Genomic DNA, 23746 nt, shown 5'->3' with positions numbered 1-23746 from the left:
TACAACTATAAGCTTCTGTAGAATAATCATCATGGAAGTCAAAATCTTGACCATTTTTTAACATCAAATTGATGTAACGGTGCCCACTGGGTAGGTAAGAGAGTTGTGAAACCTTAATTGATGACCATGGTCAACATTTGAAAAAAAAAACAAAAAACGGTGGAGTTTAAATAGTTTGAGGTCCACTCATGCAAGCATTGCTATATGCATTAGCACAGCATGGCAGTCATGCATGGATATATCTAGATTTATCTTTGTAAAAAAAAACTTTAAGATCTATAAATTTTACATATGAGTCAAATGAAAAACATTGAAACAGGCTCTAGATAAAAAAGAAAAAAAAGAAAAACAGTTCCCTTGGCCAATAACATAAGTATAATATAAAACAGATTTTTTTATTATTTTTTTTTTTTTTGCCAGAATTTTAAAAGAGACTCAGTGTCAGTGTTTCTGATGTCAGGAGAAAGGGAATTACAGAGGCAAGAAGCAGACTGGCTAAATGCCCATAATCCCATAGTGGTCAGACAAGAAGGAGGCACAATGAAGCTGAGAGAGGAGCGTGACCTAAGAGACCAAGAAAGGCGTTAATGTGAAGGAGGTTGGACAGATATGAAGTACTGAGGTGATGGATGGCCTTAAATGTATAGCTTTCAGAGGGTATTGAAGTACAAATTAAATGTGACTTGTAGGTGGTGGTCTGGACATGACAAGGGTAGCAGTGTGCTAGACCAACTGGGGTTCACTGGAGAAAGCATAAATAAAGAGAGCTGCAAGAATCCAGTCAAGATGTGACAGTGTGGACTAGGATTACAATAATATAGAGAGACCAGCAGGGGCAGCTAATATTATAGGTGAACCAGGTGATGTTGATGAGTGTTTGAAGAAATCCAATGCTGCCAAAGATCACATCCAAACTTTAAACATGAGTTGGTGGAGAACCAAATAAAATGTTTATAGTGAAGGTAAGACAAAAAAGATTTTGAGAAGAAAAAAAGTTTAATCAATGTTCAGTGTGAAGAAAGTTACATTAAAATCAGGCTTAGACTTCATGTAAATGGCCACAAAGGAAAAGGGTGGTAAGGTCGAGATACGTTTGGTGGAGAAGTACTTGTCTAGACATCTCTACTTTTTGCATTTTGTCTGTATACCTCCTTAACTGGTGGCATGTTCTTCCACTCTGTCCACTGCCATGCTCTTGGGTTTCATAATTTGTTACCAATAGGTATGTGCCTAAATTGATTGGTTTGATCCAGAGAATATGACAACCTTCTATTTGTGGGACATTATTCCTGATTCGCTGCCATGTAGAACAGCAGGGCAGTGCTGCTGCTGTTAAAACATGTCAAAGCTGCAAGTATACCTTTACAGAGAAACTGCAAAAGAAATTAGCTTCATGCTGCCTCATTCAAAACAAATGGGTGGTGGAGTGTGTAGTGTACAGAGCTGATATATTACCAGTATATACACAGAGTCCCTGAAGAAGATTTGGTTCATGCAATATAATTTCAAAGACACCTCTTGCAAAGACTTTGTACTTATTGTAGAGAAACCAAAAACTATTTAGTAAGACTGTCTCTGCAGCTAAATATGGATGAAGAGACAAAAAAAAAAACATAAAAAAAGAAATCTACACACAGAAATATACATATCATTGTTGGTTTAAAAAAGACTCTTTGTTGGACAGGTAAATAACATTTTTGTTATTTAATCAAATGGTAAGAAACAGAATACTAATAATGTAACAAAGAATAACTCACGTTTTTTCGACTGGTCAAGTTTCTTTTTTTTAATATATATATATATAAATCAATATATCACCATAGGTACAAGGGCAGATCTTCTTCAATAAAAAAAAAAAGAAAAAAAAAAGAAAATAATGCTTTTTATTTTCTGTCATCTCTAACATAACATACCTCTGACCCTTATATAAGTTTGCCTTTAATTGGATAAGAAGCCCTTGGGGATGTCTATTTTAGAAATTCATGATACAGAAGATATGGGATGTATGCAGACTCAACTCAGTAGACACAATGGTATTACTTAAATTGAGTTAAAGAGAAGACAGAAAGGCTTTGTTATAATAGTATAGGATACAATCCATATATGTTCAGCAGCATCTCCTTTTAGCACCACCAATATCAGCAAGGTATAGGTAAAATATGTTGTTTAATAATTAGTCTGTACTAATGTTAGGTGGCCATAGACCACAGGCCATAGACTACAGCTTTAAGAACAATAAGTAGGCCAAACAATCTGGGAGATTAAGCTAGAGCTGAATGTTACACTCCTTTTCTACCAGGGTCAACATGGAAAACAGGGTAAGTGTAAATCCATAGTCAGTGACTTTGACAAAACATCTGATTTTAAGATTTTTAACAAGCACTCATCAGATATACATGGGGATATTTTCCTGTACTATTATGTGTATATTATGAATAAGCACTGTAAAGTTTGCCTGCTTTGCATAATTTTTATCAATAATTTTATTAATGATTGTATATTGAATATAGCCTATGGATGCTTCACTTGTTAAGGTTAAATGTACCGTAATAGCCTAGAATTGGACCTTAACTCTGTGTTTTTATACTTGCTTTCATATCCTTTGAACATAAAAAATGCACTTTTCTCTCAGATGTTTAATACTGTAATGTGGATCATACAACTTTGATTCTTTGTCAAATATTTACACATTAAATTGGTCTGCAATTTTCTGCATAGCGCTCTCTCTCTCTCTCTTGCATCAGGCTGACTCTGTAACAATCAAACCTATAGAATTTACCCAGAAAATATAATAAATTGACACTTTTTTGAAAGTAAATTTGCTCAAATATTGTTGGTAAAATGTATTTAATTTTAATATTACTAAAACTCTGAGAGAAATTCGGTAGAGCATACTTTACATTTCAATGCTATAAAGGTTCTCAATGCAAATACACCCTAGGCTGGGACTGAACCCAGGACCTTTTTATCACAAGCAGCAATGCTACAAACTGCGCCACAATCCGAGCTGTATAATTTGATTATTCAACAGTAACTGAGGTAATTACATTAAGGTATATACAGGTGCTGGTCATAAAATTAGAATATCATGAAAAAGTTGATTGATTTCAGTAATTCCATTTAAAAAGTGAAACTTGTATATTATATTCATACATTACATACAAACTCATATATTTCAGATGTTTATTTTGTTTAATTTTGATGATTACAAATGACAACAAATGAAAATCTCAAATTCATCATATCAGAAAATTAGAATATTACTGAAGACCAATAAAAACAAAGGATTTATAGAAATGTTGGCCAACTGAAAAGTATGAACATGAAAAGTATGAGCATGTACAGCACTCAGTATTTAGTTGGGCCTCCTTTGGCCTGTATTACTGCAGCAATGCGGCGTGGCATGGAGTCGATCAGTCTGTGGCACTGCTCAGGTGTTATGATAGCCCAGGTTGCTCTAATAGTGGCTTTTAGCTCTTCTGAATTGTTGGGTCTGGTGTATTGCATCTTCTTCTTCACAATACCCCATAGATTTTCTATGGGGTTAAGGTCAGGAGAGTTTGCTGGCCAATTAAGAACAGGGATACCATGGTCCTTCAACCAGGTACTGGTAGCTTTGGCACTGTGTGCAGGTGCCAAGTCCTGTTGGAAAATGAAATCTGCATCTCCAAAAAGTTGGTCAGCTGCAGGAAGCATGAAGTGCTCTAAAACTTCCTGGTATGTGGCTGCGTTGACCCTGGACCTCAGAAAACACAATGGACCAACACCAGCAGATGACATGGCACCCCAAACCATCACTGACTGTGGAAACTTTACACTGGACTTCAAGCAACATGGATGAAGTGCCTCTCTTCTTTTCCTCCAGACTCTGGGACCTTGATTTCCAAAGGAAATGCAAAATTTACTTTCATCAGAGAACATGACTTTGGACCACTCACCAGCAGTCCAGTCCTGTTTCTCTTTAGCCCAGGCAAGACGCTTCTGACGCTGTCTGTGGTTCAAGAGTGGCTTGACACAAGGAATGCGACAGCAGAAACCCATGTCTTTCATACGTCTGTGTGTGGTGGTTCTTGAAGCACTCACTCCAGCTGCAGTCCACTCTTTGTGAATCTCCCCCACATTTTTGAATGGGTTTTGTTTCACAATCCTCTCCAGGGTGCGGTTATCTCTCTTGCTTGTACACTTTTTTCGACCACATCTTTTCCTTCCCTTCGCCTCTCTATTAATGTGCTTGGACACTGAGCTCTGTGAACAGCCAGCCTCTTTAGCGATGACCTTTTGTGTCTTGCCCTCCTTGTGCAAGGTGTCGATGGTCGTCTTTTGGACAACTGTCAAGTCAGCAGTCTTCCCCATGATTGTGTAGCCTATAGAACTAGACTGAAAGACCATTTAAAGGCTTTTGCAGGTGGTTTGAGTTAATTAGCTGATTAGAGTGTGGCACCAGGGGCCATCAATTTTGAACCTTTTCACAATATTCTAATTTTCTGATATGATGAATTTGAGATTTTCATTTGTTGTCATTTGTAATCATCAAAATTAAACAAAATAAACATCTGAAATATATGAGTTTGTATGTAATGTATGAATATAATATACAAGTTTCACTTTTTAAATGGAATTACTGAAATCAATCTACTTTTTCATGATATTCTAATTTTATGACCAGCACCTGTAGATAGGGTTTACCATTCATATTTAGTTAATTTGCACATTAATATGTAAAAGTGATTCTTAAACCATTTGCATGGATCTATACCATCCACCAAGAACATTTCTTTTAGTGGATAGGCTGCATATACTTTCATCAACGTGTCTAGTTACGTGCCTGTAAAATAAGCACTTTAAGACTTCTGTCCTGTCGTTGCCATGGTGAGTCTGGTAATCTGTGTTGCATTGATGAGGACCATTTGCCATGACCCAGATGACTGAGAATTTACACAGGAATCCATTGATAGGGACTTCTTTTATGCTCTTGCTTTCGCTTAACTAAAGCAGATTGAGTCGATTAGATGCTGACTGGATGCTGAGTTTATTTAACTAACTAATATCACCTGTTTAAATTCCAAAACCCTGTGTAGGGCAGAGTGCGGTAGAACTGCTCAGAGCATCTACGGTACTTTCTATTTAGGGTAGGACGGCCATTTTTCCTGAACAGATGGTAATTTCCCTGCTCTAGGTGAGCTCATTGTAGTGCTTTGATTAAAGATAATGTGTCCCTAAATCCTCATACCGACAAAAGGTTCCCCCTTTTTTTTTTAATAAAGAATCATCTGCATGACTAAATATGTTTTATATTTCTTGAAATGGCCGTCTCATCTGGTATTTGTATAGCTAAAATTTAAAGAGAAAGAGAGATTTGAGAGATTTGTAAACCAAAAATGTATATTTCTATAAAGATGAAAGATCTCCTGTTGTTAGACATTTTATGACAGTTGCTCATGATATTTGCTCCTTGAAATTTGAAGGCATAAAGGTGGTGTCTGTCCTTAAAAGAGGTGGTCACAGAGATTAAATCTTGCTTAAAGGCAAAATATTTTTGATTCACACTTTACTACTGTAATTCTTCTAGTAAACCCTAATAGACTGAATGTGACATTGGTGTTAACCTTTATAATGTTTTGTATTTATTTATTCACATGTTTTGAAATGGAATATTCTGTTTAGTATAGGAGTGATACTGACTGCGTTTTGCACAGCTGCATTTTCTTTTTTAGTCAAGCGGGAATTTTGGTATTGGGCTGAGTTTCAGTTTCAAGGAACATCCTGCCTCTCATGACCACCTACTTATTAGGAATCATAAAATCTGATAATAATCAAGCTTTCCATCTTTTTCCATTTTCCATCTGTCCTTGTAAGGTGATCGTGAGTGTATCCTGCTGTTAAAGCAGAGGAATGAGCATCTATGAGCCAATTTACGTCCACTTCACGCACTGCGCATGAGCAAACAAGGGAATTTCTCTCTGACTTTATTTCAAAGTAGAGGAATCAGATATTATTGGATTATGCATTGGATCTCAAATTTGAAGACCACATCCTGTAGCCTTATTACATTTGACCATAATACTTGTTACCCATTCCACTTCTCCGTCCTCTTGATGGAAACTGTGAAATTTGGATTTAGTCAAATTAAATTAAGGAAACTGGTACAGTATGCCTGAAAAGACAAAAGGTCAAAAGACAAAAAGTGAAACTTCGGTTTCACTAACACTAGCTTTTGGAACTCTTCATGCAAATCATGCAAATTCAGTCACGTCTCCTCTCATGTTTGCTAAAAGTGCTCCGCATGTCTTGTAGAGTATCCTCTCTTTTAAAAACAAAAATATTTTCAAACAAAAGACTTGCTGTTTTTTTAAGCGACAAGTACGTTTTTGCTAATATTTTTGTCATTTGCATTTTTTCAGCTTGATTTGAGTAGTGATTCTGGACAAAAAGGGTAAATGCTAAATATATGAAATTTATATGGCACTGGTTACATCAGCAGACCTTCACACATCAAAATGAAGATCGGTATGCAACTTGGATTCAGGTGTCCTGCCAAGGGGCACTTCAATATTTGACAAGATGAAGCTGGAACTAAACTTGCAACTTAGTAAATCAACTCCTCTCCCAATAGAGACACTGTCAAGCCTCTGAGCTTCTTTAGTTGCGGAGAGAATAGAATCTGGCACAGAATCTGTCAACCAACCCAAAAAGATGATGAACTCAAAACTGTCTAAAAAGTGCAAGTTGTCAGAGAAAATGAGTCTGACTACCGTACTTTAAGAAGCTGTCAAGAGAAAGCCTGAGAATGTGACTGATGGGATAAGCTACACAATGTGCCATTCAACTATTAGCTTCTTTCATAGTTCAATTTTATTCTTGAAAAGGTTCCAGCAACATAGAATTTCTTGGATAAATGTTATCGCAGATATCTCATATTTGTCTTCAGATCATCTCTTTTTTGTAGCTCAGAAGGTAAAGATGTCCTCCAACTACTTTAATGTTTCCCGCTTCTTTGGCCAAGATACTGAAATTCACCTTTACAGACCTCCTATTATGTGTGCTTATGTTTATAAATGTTAATTCTATTACAGCAATGATGTGAGAAAGCATGATTGTGACAAATAATGGACCATGAAGTGCTATTAGTTTATCTTCAAATAAAGACCAGGGCTCCTTTTTCCTAGTTTACTGTGTCCCCTCATGGCATTTACCATAAGAGGACTTCTGGCTTTCTTTGAAGAACAGTTTTTTTTATATATCTATCCATAATGGCTGGACCTTTGGAGTGCTTCTGATCGATGTCAATCCATCAGAAGCACATCTTTCTACCACAGTTATGGATCTCTGCAGCAACTCTAGAATTACCATGTGCTTTGAGGCTGTAAATCTCAATAATGCTCAACTTGTTTGGTCTGTCATTTTTGGTTAACAAAAAAGGGGTTAGAAATTGTGAACTGACCAAGAGCAAAAGGATTCACTTTGTGGATGTGAGGATGACTGTGAAAAAAGAATAGCTTCAATGAAAAGTGGGTAAACGGTGGGTTTTTATTCCAGGCTGCATTTCAAATTAATAACCACAATTAAGAAATAAATTATATTCATACTACTTGAGTGCAAAGTTTTCCTTTCACACAAAATGAAAACATTCAAGCTCAAGTGAGATCTTGTTTAAGTGGCAGTTAGGATTAATCGAGTACTTTGGTTTATATATATAAAAAAAAACAAAAAAACAGAAGGCCCCACTGCCAATACTAGTACCAGGTTATTTCGAGCTGTGGAATAATACATGACCAATCATCACATGCATTTCTTCTGAGAAAACCTTTGGGAGTATCATACTTACAGTTCACTCTGAACTCTGTTATGGAAAAACCTATGAGAGTTTACTGATATTTTAATGACTGTTCAGTTGAAAGAAGAAACTGGACCTATCATTTAACAGTCACAGTCAGAGCGCCAGATCCTCTTTCATCGTTTTGATGTGTCTGGAGTTCAGTATCTGATCTTTATTTTCAGTTTATGGGCATAATGATAATTTAGAGCAGTTTAAGCAGCTTTAGGATGTAAGGCTGTGTTGTAATAGATACTACTTTGCCTAAAGGTTTTTTATGGCCTTTTAAAATAAATGAATGTTCCGAAATATAATTTTGCACCGAGGGAAAGGTTGTTTTCCTGCTATGAATCTCCAGTTTTCCTGCAGCTGTCTTTGACATTTTCCAGTAGCTTAACATTTTCTGTTGTTCTCGCTGCTGCCAATGTGCATGTTTATTGAGATTTGCTATTAAGGGGTCATCTCTAAACATACATATTTTTTGTTTTTTTGCAGCCGCAGCATGTTTTCCCTTTCTTTTTTGTGTTTATTTTTCCTGTTTAAAGCAAGCTAAAAAGAAGGGGAAATATATGGTTATAAAAATTGAAGTTGGAGATTTGAAACGTGGTCCTTCATATTTTTCAGAATAGAACAATCACATGTGAGCTGCAGAACAAGAAAACAATACAAAGCTAAATAATAACAGGAAACCACCAAGATTACAACATCATATTCTCATTTTAGTTTGTGCTTAACTGCTTGCCACATTGAATAAAAGTCTGAAAGGTGCTTCTGTCCCGATCACAGAGATTAATTTAATAATATTCAATAGAATATCTAGGCTTCAGATGAGTGATGAGAGATTCTGAGATTATTATTTTTTCCTTGGACATCGAAGAACTACAGATGATGCAGTGAGAAATAATTATTTGCATTACCTTTTGAAATTGAACACCATGAACTATCAGTAAGGAATACAGCAAAACAGGCTCATCAAAGTTTTTTATGTTGTCTGAGATTTATGTGACTTCATTCTGTTGCATGGTTGGGATAATATCAGAGATTGACAAATGTTTTCAGTCTAAAGAAGACTTATGAACTGTCATTTCGCCAGCACTTCTTTACGCAGTCATGAACTTCGATTACATTTTTCTTTGATTTTGCAGTCTTGCAGAACGTTTTTTTGTTTAAAACTTTTAGTTGTCACAGCTGGGGTTTTTCATCCTATTTACACCATGCAGTGTTCACAGCAGCACTGGCTCCTTTAATCTAAGTGTTTGCTTTAATGTCAGATGTACCGCTGCACAGTTTGCATTTGGTTATAGGACTAAGGTGAGCTGGCTGGCCTCCCAGTTGTCATCAGCTCTGCAGCAGTTAAACTCAGCCTGCAGAGAATCAAGCCTGAAAAATTACTTCTCACTCAGTAGGAGATAGTTGAGTGTATTCAAAGGACCTTGTCACTTCCAATATGCTTTCAATGAATCTCAGCCATTGCTGATCCAAGCCCTTGATGCACTCTGCTAGAAAACCAATGTCTACAACCCCAATCTGCCACTGTGTGCCGAAGATTGTTCCTTCAGTGCTTATTATTATGCTGCAATTTAACAGGTTGCAGACATCTATATACAGGTGGCTTGTAATGACATATTTTGTATGTCTTTCGAGAAGTTTTTTGTATTGGTGACAAAGAAAGAGAATTGCGGTAAAAACTGTGTCAAAAAGTAAAGCTTTACATTTATTGCAGTTTAAAAGATTAAATGGACATCCTTAAGCTTAAGAAAATCAGTTTTTGGGTATAAATGCCCTTTTTTGTTTGATTTCATGCCATATGAATTGCATAGAACAATAAATGATTTCCATTTTGTTTATGTGTAAATGATAAACTTAATTTGATTCAGCGAATTTACTAGTTTGATAGTTTATGTTTTGATTAACATTCAATGAAATATTTTATGATGTCGATCATCCATCCATCCATTTTCCGTCACACTTATCCTAAGCGGGGTTGCGAGGGGTGCTGGTGCCTATCTCCAGCTCTCTATGTATTAGAGGTGGGGTACACCCTGGACAGGTTGCCAGTTTATTACAGGGCTGATGTCGAACAATTTTTATATCTAAGCCCTTAATTTCTTATCCTTTGAGGTTACCTGATGTTTAGGCTTGGTTCCTGTTTATTTTTTTAGTAAAACACTGCAGCAGAACTAGATATTTAATTCAAGGCATTTAATGACAATAAATAAATAACTTTTTTAGTAACCTTGGGTCTTTGGGCTTCTACTGGCATAAACTTTATGCATGTTGGTTGCAAAGTAATGTCCCACAGATATTTATTAACCTATTGTGCTGCTTAAGGTTGCTGCACTTTGGAGTAGCTCTGCTAGCTTGGCTCTGATGTTCATTTTTATTAGAACATTAGTTTCTCCATTTGTGTATCAGAGTTTCCTTATTTCTTGATTGCTGTGAAACTGGAAGGATTTTTCTTTTCCTTTTAGGATACTTGTTATAATGCATAACCAAAGAAACCACAGCAAGTGGATTTTTTACATCCAAGAGTAGCTAATTAAGATCTCTAAAGTGGAAATACTACATCAATTACTTCCTCAAGTACCACTCGAGTTGTAAAGGAAGCGCCGGAGATGCAAACCAAGATGAGAGAGGAATTTCAGCCAATTTTTCCACCAATCATCAAAACAAATGTGAGATCTTTAGGAAACAAGTTAAAATAACTCCCAGTCCTAGTAAGGATCCAGCCAGAAAATCAGCAATGCAGCAGTAAGTGTTTTACCAAAACGTGGCTGCAGGATGATATCTCAGACTCTAGCATATATATATATATATATATATATATATATATATATATATATATATATATATATATATATATATATATATATATATATATATATATATATATATATTCGATGTTAATGAAATTGACAACAGGTGCACTAGAAGGGCAAAAAGGAGACGACCATCAAAACAGGAATGGTTTTACAAGTGAAGGCCACTGACATTTTTTCCCCTTCTCATCTTTTCTGACTCTTTTTCACCAGTTTTGCATTTGACTAGGGTCACTGTCACTACTGTTAGCATGAGGCGCCACCTGGACCCTACAGAGATTGCACAGGCAGTCCAACTCCTCCAGGATGGCACATCAATACGTGCCATTGCCAGAAGGTTTCCTGTGTCTCCCAGCACAATCTCAAGAGCATGAAGGAGATTCCAGGAGACAGGCAGTTACTCCAGGAGAGCTAGCCGTAGAAGGTCTACAACCCATCAGCAGGACCGGTGTCTGCTCCTTTGTGCAAGGAGGAGCAGAAGGAGCACTGCCAGAGCCCAACAAAATGACCTCCAGCAGGCCACTGGTGTGAATGTTTCTGACCAAACAATCAGAAACAGACTTCACGAGGGTTGCCTGAGGGTCCGACGTCCTCTAGTGGGCCCAGTGCTCACTGCCCGGCCCCGTGGAGCTCGATTGGCATTTGCCACAGAACACTGGAATTGGCAAGTCCGCCACTGGCGACCTGTGCTTTTCACAGATGAGGGCAGGTTCACCCTGAGCACATGTGACAGACGTGAAAGGGTCTGCAAAAGCCGTGGAGAACATGCCTGTAACATTGTTCAGAATGACCGGTTTGGTGGTGGGTCAGTGATGGTCTGGGAAGGCATATCCATGGAGGGACGCACAGACCTATAAAGGCTAGACAACAGCACCCTGATTTCCATTAGGTATCGGGATGAAATCCTCATTGTCAGACCCTATGCTGGTGCAGTGGTTCCTGGCTTCCTCCTGGTGCACGACAATGCCCAGTCTCGTAGCGAGACTATGCAGGCAGCTCCTGGAGGATGAAGGAATTGATACCATTGATTGGCCCCCTCGCTCGCCTGACCTAAATCCAATAGAACACCTCTGGGACATTATGTTTCGATCCATCTGACACCGGCAAGTTGCACCTCAGACTCTCCAGGAGCTCAGTGATGCCCTGGTCCAGATCTGGGAGGAGATACCCCAGGATGCCATCTGTTGTCTCATTAGGAGCATGCCCCGACATTGTCAGGCATGCATACACGCACGTGGGGGCCATACATATTACTGAATACCTTTTTAAGTTGCTGCAATGAAATTTCAGAAAAATGGACTAGCCTGCTGCATCATTTTTTCATTGTAATTTTTGGGATGTCTTTGAATTCAGCCCTCTGTAGGTTTGATCATTTCCATTTCCATCAAATGATGTGGCATCCTTTTGTTCCTAACACATCACCCAGTCCATCAGTATAAATAAACAGCATGATTTTTTCCCCATTGAAATCTGATGTGTTTTAAAAGTGTTCCTTTATTTTTTTTGAGCAGTGTGCATATATACTGTATATATATATATATATATATATATATATATATATATATATATATATATATATATATATATATATATATATATATATATATATATATAAAAGCAACTGCTCAACAAGAGAAACAAGTCTTTAAGAAGGGAGACAGGGGATTAATGAGGAGTATGCAGAAGCCTTCTAATTGTCAGTCATTCTGGTGATATGTTTACAAACGGCCGTCCGACGTGCTCATCCCAATTTTCACTTACCGGTGCTGAGTCTTACATAGTGGAAAAACTGCAAATCTTCCTTTGCAAAGTAAGCTTGTATGAACGATGCAGGCAGCAAACTTTAAACAGTGTGCATGAGGAGAACTTAGCTTGTGTATGCTTTCGCACGCTTTTAATTGGCATTCCCTCTGGGGAGCAGGTACAGGTTTGTGCATGTGCATTTTTTTTTCTCCAAAATTCATTAAAATTGTTCACTATACCTTTAAGGTCAAGATAAAAGAAAGCAAGGAAGCATACAGGAACAAACAATATCAAAGATATGTGGTCAGGGATGACGAAGATCACAGTCTGCAAGTAGAAGGATGACCAGACAGATGGAGGTCTGAACAGAGCATATTAACTGAATACATCCTCCAACAGGGTTAGTTCAGGAACAAGCTCAGCATCCCTCTCTCTTGCCCACAGTCACATGACAATCCTGCCCATCTCTGCTCTTAATTCTCTTGCTTCAATGAGTTTGTTGTCAGCCAAATCAGAAGAGGGTGCTGCTTGCTCCACCTTTCACCTGTCTGTCTCTAATAGTCAAGTGTAGAGACTGAACCGTATCAAGTCACCAGGTCCAGATGGCGTCAGCCCCAGAGTCCTGTAGGCCTTTGCAGAGCAATTCTGTGGGATTCTACAGCACCTTTTTAACCGTAGTCTGACCCAGGATACCGTTCAGTGATGTGGAAGACCCCCTGCCTTTTTTCCTGTACCAGAGAACACAGCCAACAGTCCTCAGGGACAATAAACCAGTGGACATCCCACATCATTTAGGTCCTAAAGAGACTTCTACTGGTTTACCTCAACAACAAACAAACAAGCAGCTGTCAGCACCTCCTGCAGTTTGCCTATCGCTGTGGAGTTGAATTGAAGATGCCATCATACACCTGCTGCAACAAACCCACATTCATTTAGACAAGGCAGACAGCTCTGTGAGGATCATGTTCTTTGCTTTCTCCAGTGCATTTACACAATTCAGCCAGACTTACATTATGATAAATTCCAGAAGACTCAGGTGAGGGCATCAAAGATGTTGAGTTTAGGTAGTTGGTGAACCACTCTGTGGCATAATGTCGAAGCAATCTTCTGATCCTGGATGTCAACAAAACAAATATGATTATTGTAGATTTCAGAAGAAACAGGAATAAGTTGAATTTGAGGTGATGGAGGAGTATAAATACCTTGGTATTAATAATAACAATAATACATTTTATTTAACAGCGCCTTTCTGGACACTCAAGGTCACTTTACAGAAAATAAAAATGAAAATACAAAATACTAATACAGGAACATAAAAACAGTCATGGATAGGGACAAAAGCAGTGTATTCACAAATAAGTGAGCTGGAACAGATGGGTTTTGAGTCTGGCTTTGAATAACGGGAGAGAGTCAATACTGCAGAGGTCGGGAGGAAGTGAGTTCCAGAGCTGGGGAGCAGAGCAGCTGAAGACTCTGCTCCTCATGGTGACAAGTCGAGCTGGGGGTACACTGAGGTGGATGGAGGAGGAGGATCTAAGGGAGCTGGAGGAGGTAGCTATGTTAAGGAGGTCTGACAGAAATGGAGGAGCAAGGTTATGGATCACTTTGAAACTATATAGAAGGATTTTAAATTATATTCTGAATTGAACTGGGAGCCAATGGAATTGGTAAAGGACAGGGGGGAAATATGATGAAAGGAGAGGGTTCTTGTGATGACACGAGCAGCTGAGCTCTGAAGTATTTACTTTGACAACAAACTAAACTGGAGACACACAACTGGGACAGGGCAGATTATACATCTTAAAGAAGCTTATATCTATATATCTATTGTGGAAATTTTGATATCTTGCTCCATCATCTGCTGGGGTAACAATATCAGAGCAAATTACTTAAAATGAAGATGGTCTGCTCTGTTCTAGGAACAGATGTAGAACTTCTGGACATAATTTAACAAAGAATTCTTTATAAAGTCGAGAAGATTATGGACAAAAGTGAACATCCTCTTCAGAAAAGTTTTAAACTGCAACAAAGTGTTTTCAGTCAGAGGCTTCTACAGATCTGGTGTAAGACTGACCGATACAGAAGATCCTTCCTGTCTACAACTATCAGCACCTTTCACAACTAACATTTTTGAATTGAGTTGGATTGAATTTGTGTTAAGGCTAATTTATCATCTAAAATGATATTAAAGAGATAACCAAATATCTTGCCTGAAGTATTATTTAAAGTTTCCAGGCTCATGTCCACATATGGCAAGAGATTTGAATTGAACTAACTTCAACTACATTGAATTTATATGTTATTCTTTAACTCTTTCTGTCAATCTGCTTATGGCATCAGTGGTACTACTGCACAGTATGGTTTCTATTTTAGATACAACTCCTTGTGTATATGAGGTGTTAAGCTAAAGGAAAGAACATATTCAAACACAATAATTATGCAAACATGAAGAGATTCAACAGTTCCTTCAGTTTGTGACACTGAAATCATTTCTTCAGTTTTTATTGATGATGACTGATGATGATTAAACTTAATTGAAGAAATTTACCTCTGCATTTAAACCATCCTCTTGGGAAGCAGTGGGCTGCCATTGTGTGGCGATCGGGGAGCAGTGTGAGGTTAAGGGTTTTTCTCAGGAACCCAGAGTGGAGGCTGTGGGGATTGAAACGTGTACTTGCAACCTTCTCAGAGCACAAGTGCACTGCTCTGACCACTAGGCCATCACTCCCCTACTGGTGATATCAGTCACTCCAGGAACAGAACTAACAAAACTATTAATGATAGGTTCTCTGTCTGCACCTTGACGCTTTCTCTCTCCGGTTCTTTTACCTGAAAAGAAATCAGAGATGGGAAGTAACGAAGTACAAATACTTCGTTACTGTACTCAAGTAGATTTTTCTGATATTTTTACTTTACTTTACTACTTATTTTTATGGCGACTTTTTACTTCTACTCCTTACATTTTTACACACATATCTGTACTTTGTACTCCTTACATTTTAAAAAATTGGCTCGTTACTTTAGTTTTGAATCATTTCAATGGAGTTACCGTTATTATTTTTCACGTCATCAATACCAAATTCAATCTAATTGGATGGGAATCTACGTTGCATTTGACGCACCACTACAAGATGAATCGACAGATTCGGCGGTATTCATTCGCTGCAAATCATTGCAGCTTGGTGGCGGTGGCGTTAGCATAGTAGCATGGACGACGAGATGATTGAAAATGAACACAACGGATATCTAGTCCTATTGGCAGACATCCATTTGAAATGTAGGCAACGGCATGAAAAAAGTGGTTTCTACTTTTACTTTTATACTTTAAGTGAATTTACAAGCCTGTACTTTGTTACTTTTACTTGAGTAAAGAAGTTTAATCAGTACTTCCACTTTTACCAGAGTATTCTTTAACACAAGTATCTGTACTTTTACTCAAGTACGGAAAGTGAGTACTTTTGCCATCTCTGAAAGAAATCACTCGGGACAGACTCTTTAAATAACACTTCATAACTTATATGTATTAAATAACCATTAGAAATGACAACATATTTTGATAGAAATTGTAATATTTTTCAGATCAGAGACGTTGCTTAGAGTTATAGAAGGCAGCTGCTTACTCCCGGGCTCACTTCTCGGGAAGTGGCCACAATTAACAGTTAAAGAAGCATTTTATATAATTCCAATTTGGCACATCATCAAATTTTTCATCATATACGTTAGCAGATGAGGAGACATCCATGGCTCCAGCCTTATGAAAATATTACACTTTGTTCTTAGCTAAAGGACACTGCTCTAATTCCATTCCCAAATATTTGCCACAAAAAGAATTAAGATTATAACTGTATATCCAGAAAGAGGAACTGTCTTCATTAGATAATCTTCTAGGGGAAAACATCAGTTCGGACAGGCAACAGGCAGCTAATATTAAGGTGTACTAAACTTCACACATCATCAATGATAATTATCAACTACCTATCACTATTAAACATACACACTGGAAAAATAAAAGCAGCAGCAACATTTATTTCTTCAAATGCTTTAAAATGTTAACCAAAGTGTTATTGGATGTGACACTTTTATAAAGCAGTTAGAAATAAAATTAACAATTCTAAATGACATCATGTATTGGCATAAGGTTGTAAAAGTAGCTTTGCTTCGAGCCTCAGTTTTAGCACATATTTAGAGATTTGTTTTTGAGGGTGATATTGTTTATCAACATTATTTAAGGTAAAACTGTCCACAATTAAGACCCAAGGTGCAACACATGAAAATTGCAAGAAAAAAAGAGAAGTGAGCTAATGAAGAACTCCTCTAAAACATCTGTTTTCCAAGCAGCTTGTGTTCAACCTTAGCCTAGACAGGAGATCATTTTAAGACTGTATTGGTTTTTGGGTTGCAGTGGCTGAATAAATCAGCTGTCAGAAAATATTGTTGACATCTGAACTTGTTCTGCTCACATCACAATTGTCAGGAGCAAAGAGGCACAATTTAACGATCTTTCAGTGTCTGCAGTATTGGATTTAGACAGAAACATGCTGAGGAAAAATGCTACTTGTATTTAAAGCATTGATTTCATTTGGACAGCCAATGTAAAGATTGTAAGAACAGGGTAGGAAATACCTCACTGACATGTTATACATTTGGAGGCAGTAATCCCACAGAGTTACAGGCTATGTCTCTTTTGTTCATTGTGTTTTGAAAGCCATCCTAGCTCTGTGCATAATCTGTCTACTGCATAATCTGTAATGCGAGTTCAAATACATATCAGACATATCCTTTAAAAGTCTTTATGGGATTGATGTGTCGAATTCCTTAGTTTTTAATTATGTCATGTAAAATTACGGGGCAGATTAGATTACCAACTGCCTAACATGCATTTTTGTAAATATTCTGATGGTTAAGGAATAATAATTTGCTCTGTTTAAACAAAATAAAAACAGAAGACACAACAATTTACCACACCAGCACAGTAGTGGTGTGTATTTTTGTGTAAATGCAGTTTTTTTTTTTTTTTGTAGGAAGCAGATCAATGTGTGGAAATAAGTAATTTCAGGGGTCTTTTGGAAATGAAAGCTACTTTTTATTTTTAATAACACCATAAGAGGTTTAGAGCAGCCTACCTTTGCTCTTTTCTTGTATTCTTATTCACTGTGGGGCAAATATTTTGAAATGCCTGAGAGATTTGGAGACCACATATGAGTCCCATACATTATAATATGTGTAATTTCCTTTTCCCGCTGCCATACACAGACATCCCAAGGTAATGTTTTGCACACAGAGATGTTAACTTCATTGTAGTTTATTTAAACCTTTTGAGCTTTTCTTTAAACCCATAATATGACAAATAATTTTACAGGCTTTGAGGCAGAAATATTAACACAGTGTGCTGCTGCTGCTCAAAACACAGGTTTTGTTTCTGGAAGAACAGAAAAGTCATGTTTCTCATTGCTTCCTTTGATGTAAAAATTAAGAGAAAAAGAAGAGTCACAGAATTTTGCAGAATTCTGAAAGCAACTTCTGAAAAGGTTGCTTGTTAGATATAAAGTATAAGGGGTCGGAATCTCTGATGTAGGCACAATCTAGAAAAATACAAAAAAGAAAGACATTTTTTTGCAAACACAACTGTCTTCTCCTTATTCGTAATGCTGCTGTTAAAAGGTTAAGTAAAAAAACTACAATTGAAGAGCTCGTACTAATTCAAATTCCTTTGCCCTTTTCTGTTTTCTCTGAGCACTGTCTCATTTCGCTTCTCTTTTTCATCTTTCAGGAATTTGCTCTGAAGCCTGTGGACCTGAGACAGCCCGGGGGCTCTGACATACACCAAATCCCTGCCCAGGGGAATGGGGAAGATTAAAAACTTCTGATTGAGGTGGAGAGGAAAGAGACACAAAGACAGGGAGGGAGAGACAGAGGAGGAAGAAAGCTTATCGTTCACCTTTGTTCTTCCTAATGCCCCAAGTGAAGGAACTCCAAAGAATAACAGGGAACACAAAAACAGCTGCCCACAACAGTGGTGAGAGGATGGAGTGAGTAAAAGAAAAGATAGAAACAGGACTACATTCTGAGAAAGAGTAAGGCTTATATTCTACTCTAATTGAATGCCTGTGAAAGCAGATAGACACAAGAGAAATGCCTTTTTGTGAAACCTGTTTCAAGAGGCATTGCAGTTAAACCTCTGGCCATCATAAAATAATACCTGGCTATTGATTTTTCCTGACTGCTGGTGTGGATGTGTGCTCGGACAGTGATCATGTTTTATCCTCCAACGTCTAAACCTAATCGGAATGGCTGTCAGAGAAACATCCACATTCTGCTGCTGCTACTGCTTCTTCTGTACAGCTTCCTCAATGTCTCTCAGGCTGCAAAACCCAAGGGGCCAGGACAAACGCACTTGAACTCCATCCGCATTGATGGAGATATCTCCTTAGGTGGGCTATTCCCGGTGCATGCCAGGGGCCACGATGGGAAACCCTGCGGGGAGCTTAAGAAGGAGAAGGGCATTCACCGACTTGAAGCCATGCTCTTTGCCCTTGACCGTATAAATAATGATAATAACCTCCTGCCGAACATCACACTGGGAGCAAGAATCCTGGACACCTGTTCTAGAGATACTCATGCCTTGGAGCAGTCACTCACTTTCGTCCAGGCTCTGATTGAGAAGGATGGGACAGATGTCAAATGTCTTGGAGGGGGGGCGCCAATTATCACCAAACCTGAGAGGGTAGTGGGCGTCATTGGAGCCTCATCAAGCTCTGTTTCCATCATGGTGGCCAATATACTGCGCCTGTTTAAGGTAAGATAACACAAGTGCTACCGAGTTACTGAGTCTGCAAAAAAAAAAAAAAGCAGAGAAAAGATTCATGAGGTGTTTGCTTTATTTAGCATCCCATGTATAGTATTTGTTTGAATAATTGATATCTGTAAAAAAAAATCATAAGCAGCTGAACAGTACAAAAGAACATTGCATGTGTGTGTGTGAAGTGTCTGCAGTAGCACAATGGACATTCCCATAACTTTGGAGAAGAGATCCCATTGTAAATCTCATCATTCCGACTGTTGCCCTGGAGGACTCGGGTTGCTAGGCAATAAGAGGTATTACCTGTCACAATACAGGGGTGATTAATAAGATTCCTGATTTCATTTTTTCCCCATAGCCTTTTGCACAATCAGTTGGGTGTTTACATTTGCCCACACTACACAAAAATATGTTCTGTTCATGCACATTTGGACATTTGATTAATTATTTACTGCATATTTTATTTTTCTCACCAGTCAGCAGTGGCAGATATTATAGTTATTTCTTCTTTACTGAAGGTATGAATGTTATTTACAGATCAGCTCACTAGAAAGCAGTTTGTTTAAAAAAAAAAAGAGTTACGTCATGTTTACGTCAGATTCAAGTGTTTTCTCCTCGGTATTGGAAGTATTAATCAACAATCTCCATCAGTGGTGCAAGCAATTACATAATTCGGTTATAAATTACACAAGACAATATTCTTTACACTCAGTCAACCCTTAGACTGTTAAATCTATGATAATCCTATGATTTAGTTGTAACTGGGTAGGGAGGATATAGAGACATCTTGATATTGCACCAAAAATCATGTCTGACATAAACACACTCCACTTCACCTTTTCTTTAAAAGCACTGCTGAGAGTGAAGCTGCCTCCAACCCTGCAGTGGCTTACAGAAGTGAAAATAGGGCACCGCTATCTAACAAGGAATACATTTTTATAAAAGTGCATAAACAGAGTACAGAAACTAGATCTCTTAGTAAGTAAAGCCCAATTTCCAGCCTAATGATTATAATGTTTTGAGGTATAAACTCTTTGCTGAATAAGAAAATAGCTTTAATAGCGATTAAAATGCATGTTGGTTCTCTCTGTCTACCTTCTTTATCTTTTATATTTGTTTGTTTTTTTTACCTCTGGTGTCTGATTGTTAATGGACTATTTTTTATTGCTTTGAGGTTGCTTTTTGGACCGGTTTTTCAGTTGTGAAAATTTTTTGGACTGGGCAGAATTTCAGCCTCATCCTAAATCTCATCTGTGTTGTGTGGTATAAAAGGGGTTAGGAGGGGCAATTAGCCTCTCACAACCAAATCCTGACCGGGAATCATATAGTCAGATGAAAATAAAACATGTTTACTATTCAGTCTTCCATTTTAAGGAGATAATAAGGGCATCTTCCTGTTGAAGTACAGGTACGAGCATCTTCTATGAGCAATTTTGCCTCAACTTTCTCTGACTTTACTTCCGGATGGATTAGACTGACCAGTGTAATCTCTCTATGGGGCTGAGTCTGACCTGTGGTTTATTGACGTACGGTGTGAGCAGTCAGATCGCATCAGAGCATTGGGCCATACAGGGTAAAAACAGATATGGTGAGCTGTGTTCTTTTAAACCCAACAGTTTTGTTGTACAGTTTGAGCTTTAGCAGAGTATGAAAATATCCTACATTGTATACCTGTTCTTTTGCAGGACTGGGTCGCGGGGAAGCAGTCTTTGCAGAGACTCTCCCACTCCTCCTTCTCATTGAAAGGAACCACCACTCAGGCTGCCAGTCCTTTGCCAGTACATATTATCATTTTTCAAAGAAAATATATACAGAATGTATACAGTAGTGATGAATGAGATTATTGAGTGTTCATTTACATGTTTTATACATTTTGACAGGTCCAAAACATGTAAATATTAAGTTCTGATTACATTATCAAAGTCAAAACAAATGTATTCTGCACCATTAGGAATGGTAGGTTGAAGTCACATGAGATGGAGATAAGGCATTGCAAGATCCTAATAGAGGTGAGTTCTCTGTGTAAAATGTTTCAGATTAAGCCTAAAAATAGCAAATAAACAAACAACAACAACAACAAAAAAAACACAAGGATGAACATTAGTTAAACGTTTGAGCTTTGGTGGCAGCCTATGGAATCAAAGGGGCTAGATTGGAAGCAATGAGAAACCAAATTTTCACTTTGTCATCAATCAACAAACCTTTAATTTTGTTACGTAATAATTGCTAAAATGTTACCATGAAAGTAAATCATTGTTTTACTGGATCAATACTAATTTAAAGATGTTATTGAAAATGGCCAATTTTTAGATTATCTTTTCGAATTAATATTTGTTTTACATGGATTATCATAAACATTAGTGGACCTTGCAACGGGCTGGCAAACGGGAGCAGGCAAGAGTGCCACATACTGGTCAAGAGGACTTAAACATGAAGCAATTACCTTTAACTTGTTCAGAAAGATTAGAATATAAAAAAAACAACAAAAAGTGATTTCTGTTTCTATTCAAATAAACAAGCTGACTATTCAAAAGTTGTTTCTTTTAGGACCTGTTTTCTAACCTTCAATTAAAACTTAATCACTCTTAATTTGAACTTTTAATTCAACATCGTCCAATATGTTTTAAAACTTTTAGAAAGCTCCATACTAAAAAACCTCTGGTTCTCGGCTGCAATTGATAATATTCACCTCAATACCTGATCAAATAGATTTGATATGCTAGGTATCTGTTAAATAAAATGCTATGATAGCAAAAATTCAGACATGATTAATGATGTTTCCTTAATGAAACATAACTTCAAAAGCTATGTCATATTTATAACAATCATTAGTGCATGCCAGAAAAAACAGAAACTTGAATTTATTCAAACAAATTCAATCTACTGCTCTCTTTTTTTATTGGCTGCAGGTCCTACTACACATTTAGAGTACATAACTGTACCTGTTACAAATAAACTATCCCGATCTAATAATCAAGATGTGCATGATGCTGATTTATTGCCAACGTAAAATGTTTCTGTTTTGTGAGTTATTTAATGAACCTGACATTTAAGGATGAGCTAGAAAATTAATACTGGAGCCTTTTTCTTCTTATCTTTTACTGATGGACATCTGTCTGTAGGATATTTTTTAGGCTTGTTCCCTCTTCTTCATCCCCAAATGAGTCTGTTTCATGTTTTGTCAATACAACAGACAATGCTGATTCATTTGAATGAATTCATTCAAATCTGCCAAAGAGTTAGATTTAAGCACAGACTGAATATGTTTATCCTGATGTTGAACCTAGTTGATACACTATGCAACTCTAATTAATGTGCCTTTTTCATTTCAATGTGATCATTGCCATCTGAAGAGAAGCACTGCAGTGGGAAAAAATATTCGTACCTTGTCATGATTAGTGGATGTACCCTTTCATTTTATTGATCAGTGAAATCTCTGTCATCAGTTATAATTGCATTTGATTTAGTGAAGTCAATAAAATTAAAAAGTTTAAGCGAAATATTGTGTTACGCTGATATGTAACTAAAGTTCTGGTGAGAACTTTGTTTAAACATATTATAGCTAAGAAGTCTATATAAGTTTGCCCTTGTGTATGTGTTTGAACTCCTTAAGAAAAAAACAGAAAGCAATTAAAAAGATGAAGTGAAGTAAAGTAATTCAACTCTTCCAAGCTGAAATTCACACCTTAACTAATATCCGTTTAGCTGGGCCTTTGTGAGGGAAACCTTGATCATACACAAAGGAGTTATACAGTGTATTCAGTTATAATGCTTGCATATTGGACTATTCGTTTAGACAGAATTTAGTACAGTTTAGCAGATTTTTTAACTGGCATGTGCACATTTCCACGAACAGTTGATTATTCCAGAAACTTAAGGATTGTTTTTTTTTTATCCCCTATAATTATAATGCCAGTTAGAGAACATTACCTAAGTGACACATTCAAATGTGTCCTAGTTTCAACTATAGCTGCTGAGATGGGAAACAGTTCAAGAATTATGAGGTAGTGTCTTTTTCTCATTATTTTACACACTTCTTGCAGGCAAAGCTGACCCAAAACATGATGTTACCAAAACAAAGGAATGCAGTGTTCCTTGGTTTACCTGCCTCACAGTGACTTTAGTCAAATCGGTTAATTTTCTTATTTTACTCATTTATAACATTTTCTTCATTTATTCTTTTTATACGCAATTAATTTTGAATTACACAATTCCTATTTAGTATATATTATCCTGTAAAAATATAACTTTTTTTATATTGATTTCACAACCAAAAAATATTTAAAATTAAGAAAATGTTGAACAAAGCTAGAATTATATAGTGCTAAATACTTACCAGGTAAAATATTATCTTTAAGGAACAAAATGTTTTTCTAATATAACAATTTCTACACATTACTGAGTAGCATAAATTTACCAAACAATGTATGTAACTATTTATTATGTCCTTTTGTTGAAAGCATTTGTTTAATTCTTATCAGAAAGTTGATTATATCAGATCCTGATTTTTCCATAAACACCCACCCTCTCCACTCCAAAAGAACACACCTGCACAACCCTGGCTCCCTGCAC

At 37.1% G+C, this 23746-nt stretch overlaps 1 protein-coding gene across 2 annotated transcripts in view; it reads left to right on the top strand.

Annotated features, from left to right (window-relative positions):
• LOC119779004 (metabotropic glutamate receptor 4-like) overlaps positions 1-23746 on the top strand; it is a 283302-nt gene that overhangs the window by 55893 nt on the left and 203663 nt on the right. For both annotated transcript variants that reach the window (XR_005280165.1, XM_038278501.1), the window contains exon 2: positions 18146-19171. Coding sequence is in view for 1 of the 2 variants with exons in the window: in XM_038278501.1 (XP_038134429.1) it covers positions 18608-19171 (564 nt within the window). In the remaining variant the exon portion in view is untranslated. The remainder of the gene's footprint in view (positions 1-18145; positions 19172-23746) is intronic.

The sequence above is a fragment of the Cyprinodon tularosa genome, unplaced genomic scaffold (assembly GCF_016077235.1).
Source record: "Cyprinodon tularosa strain WSP-4 unplaced genomic scaffold, ASM1607723v1 ctg141, whole genome shotgun sequence".
In the NCBI taxonomy this organism is placed as follows: domain Eukaryota; kingdom Metazoa; phylum Chordata; class Actinopteri; order Cyprinodontiformes; family Cyprinodontidae; genus Cyprinodon; species Cyprinodon tularosa.
Note: the sequence above shows the minus strand (reverse complement) of the source record. Positions and strands in the feature narration are given on the sequence as shown.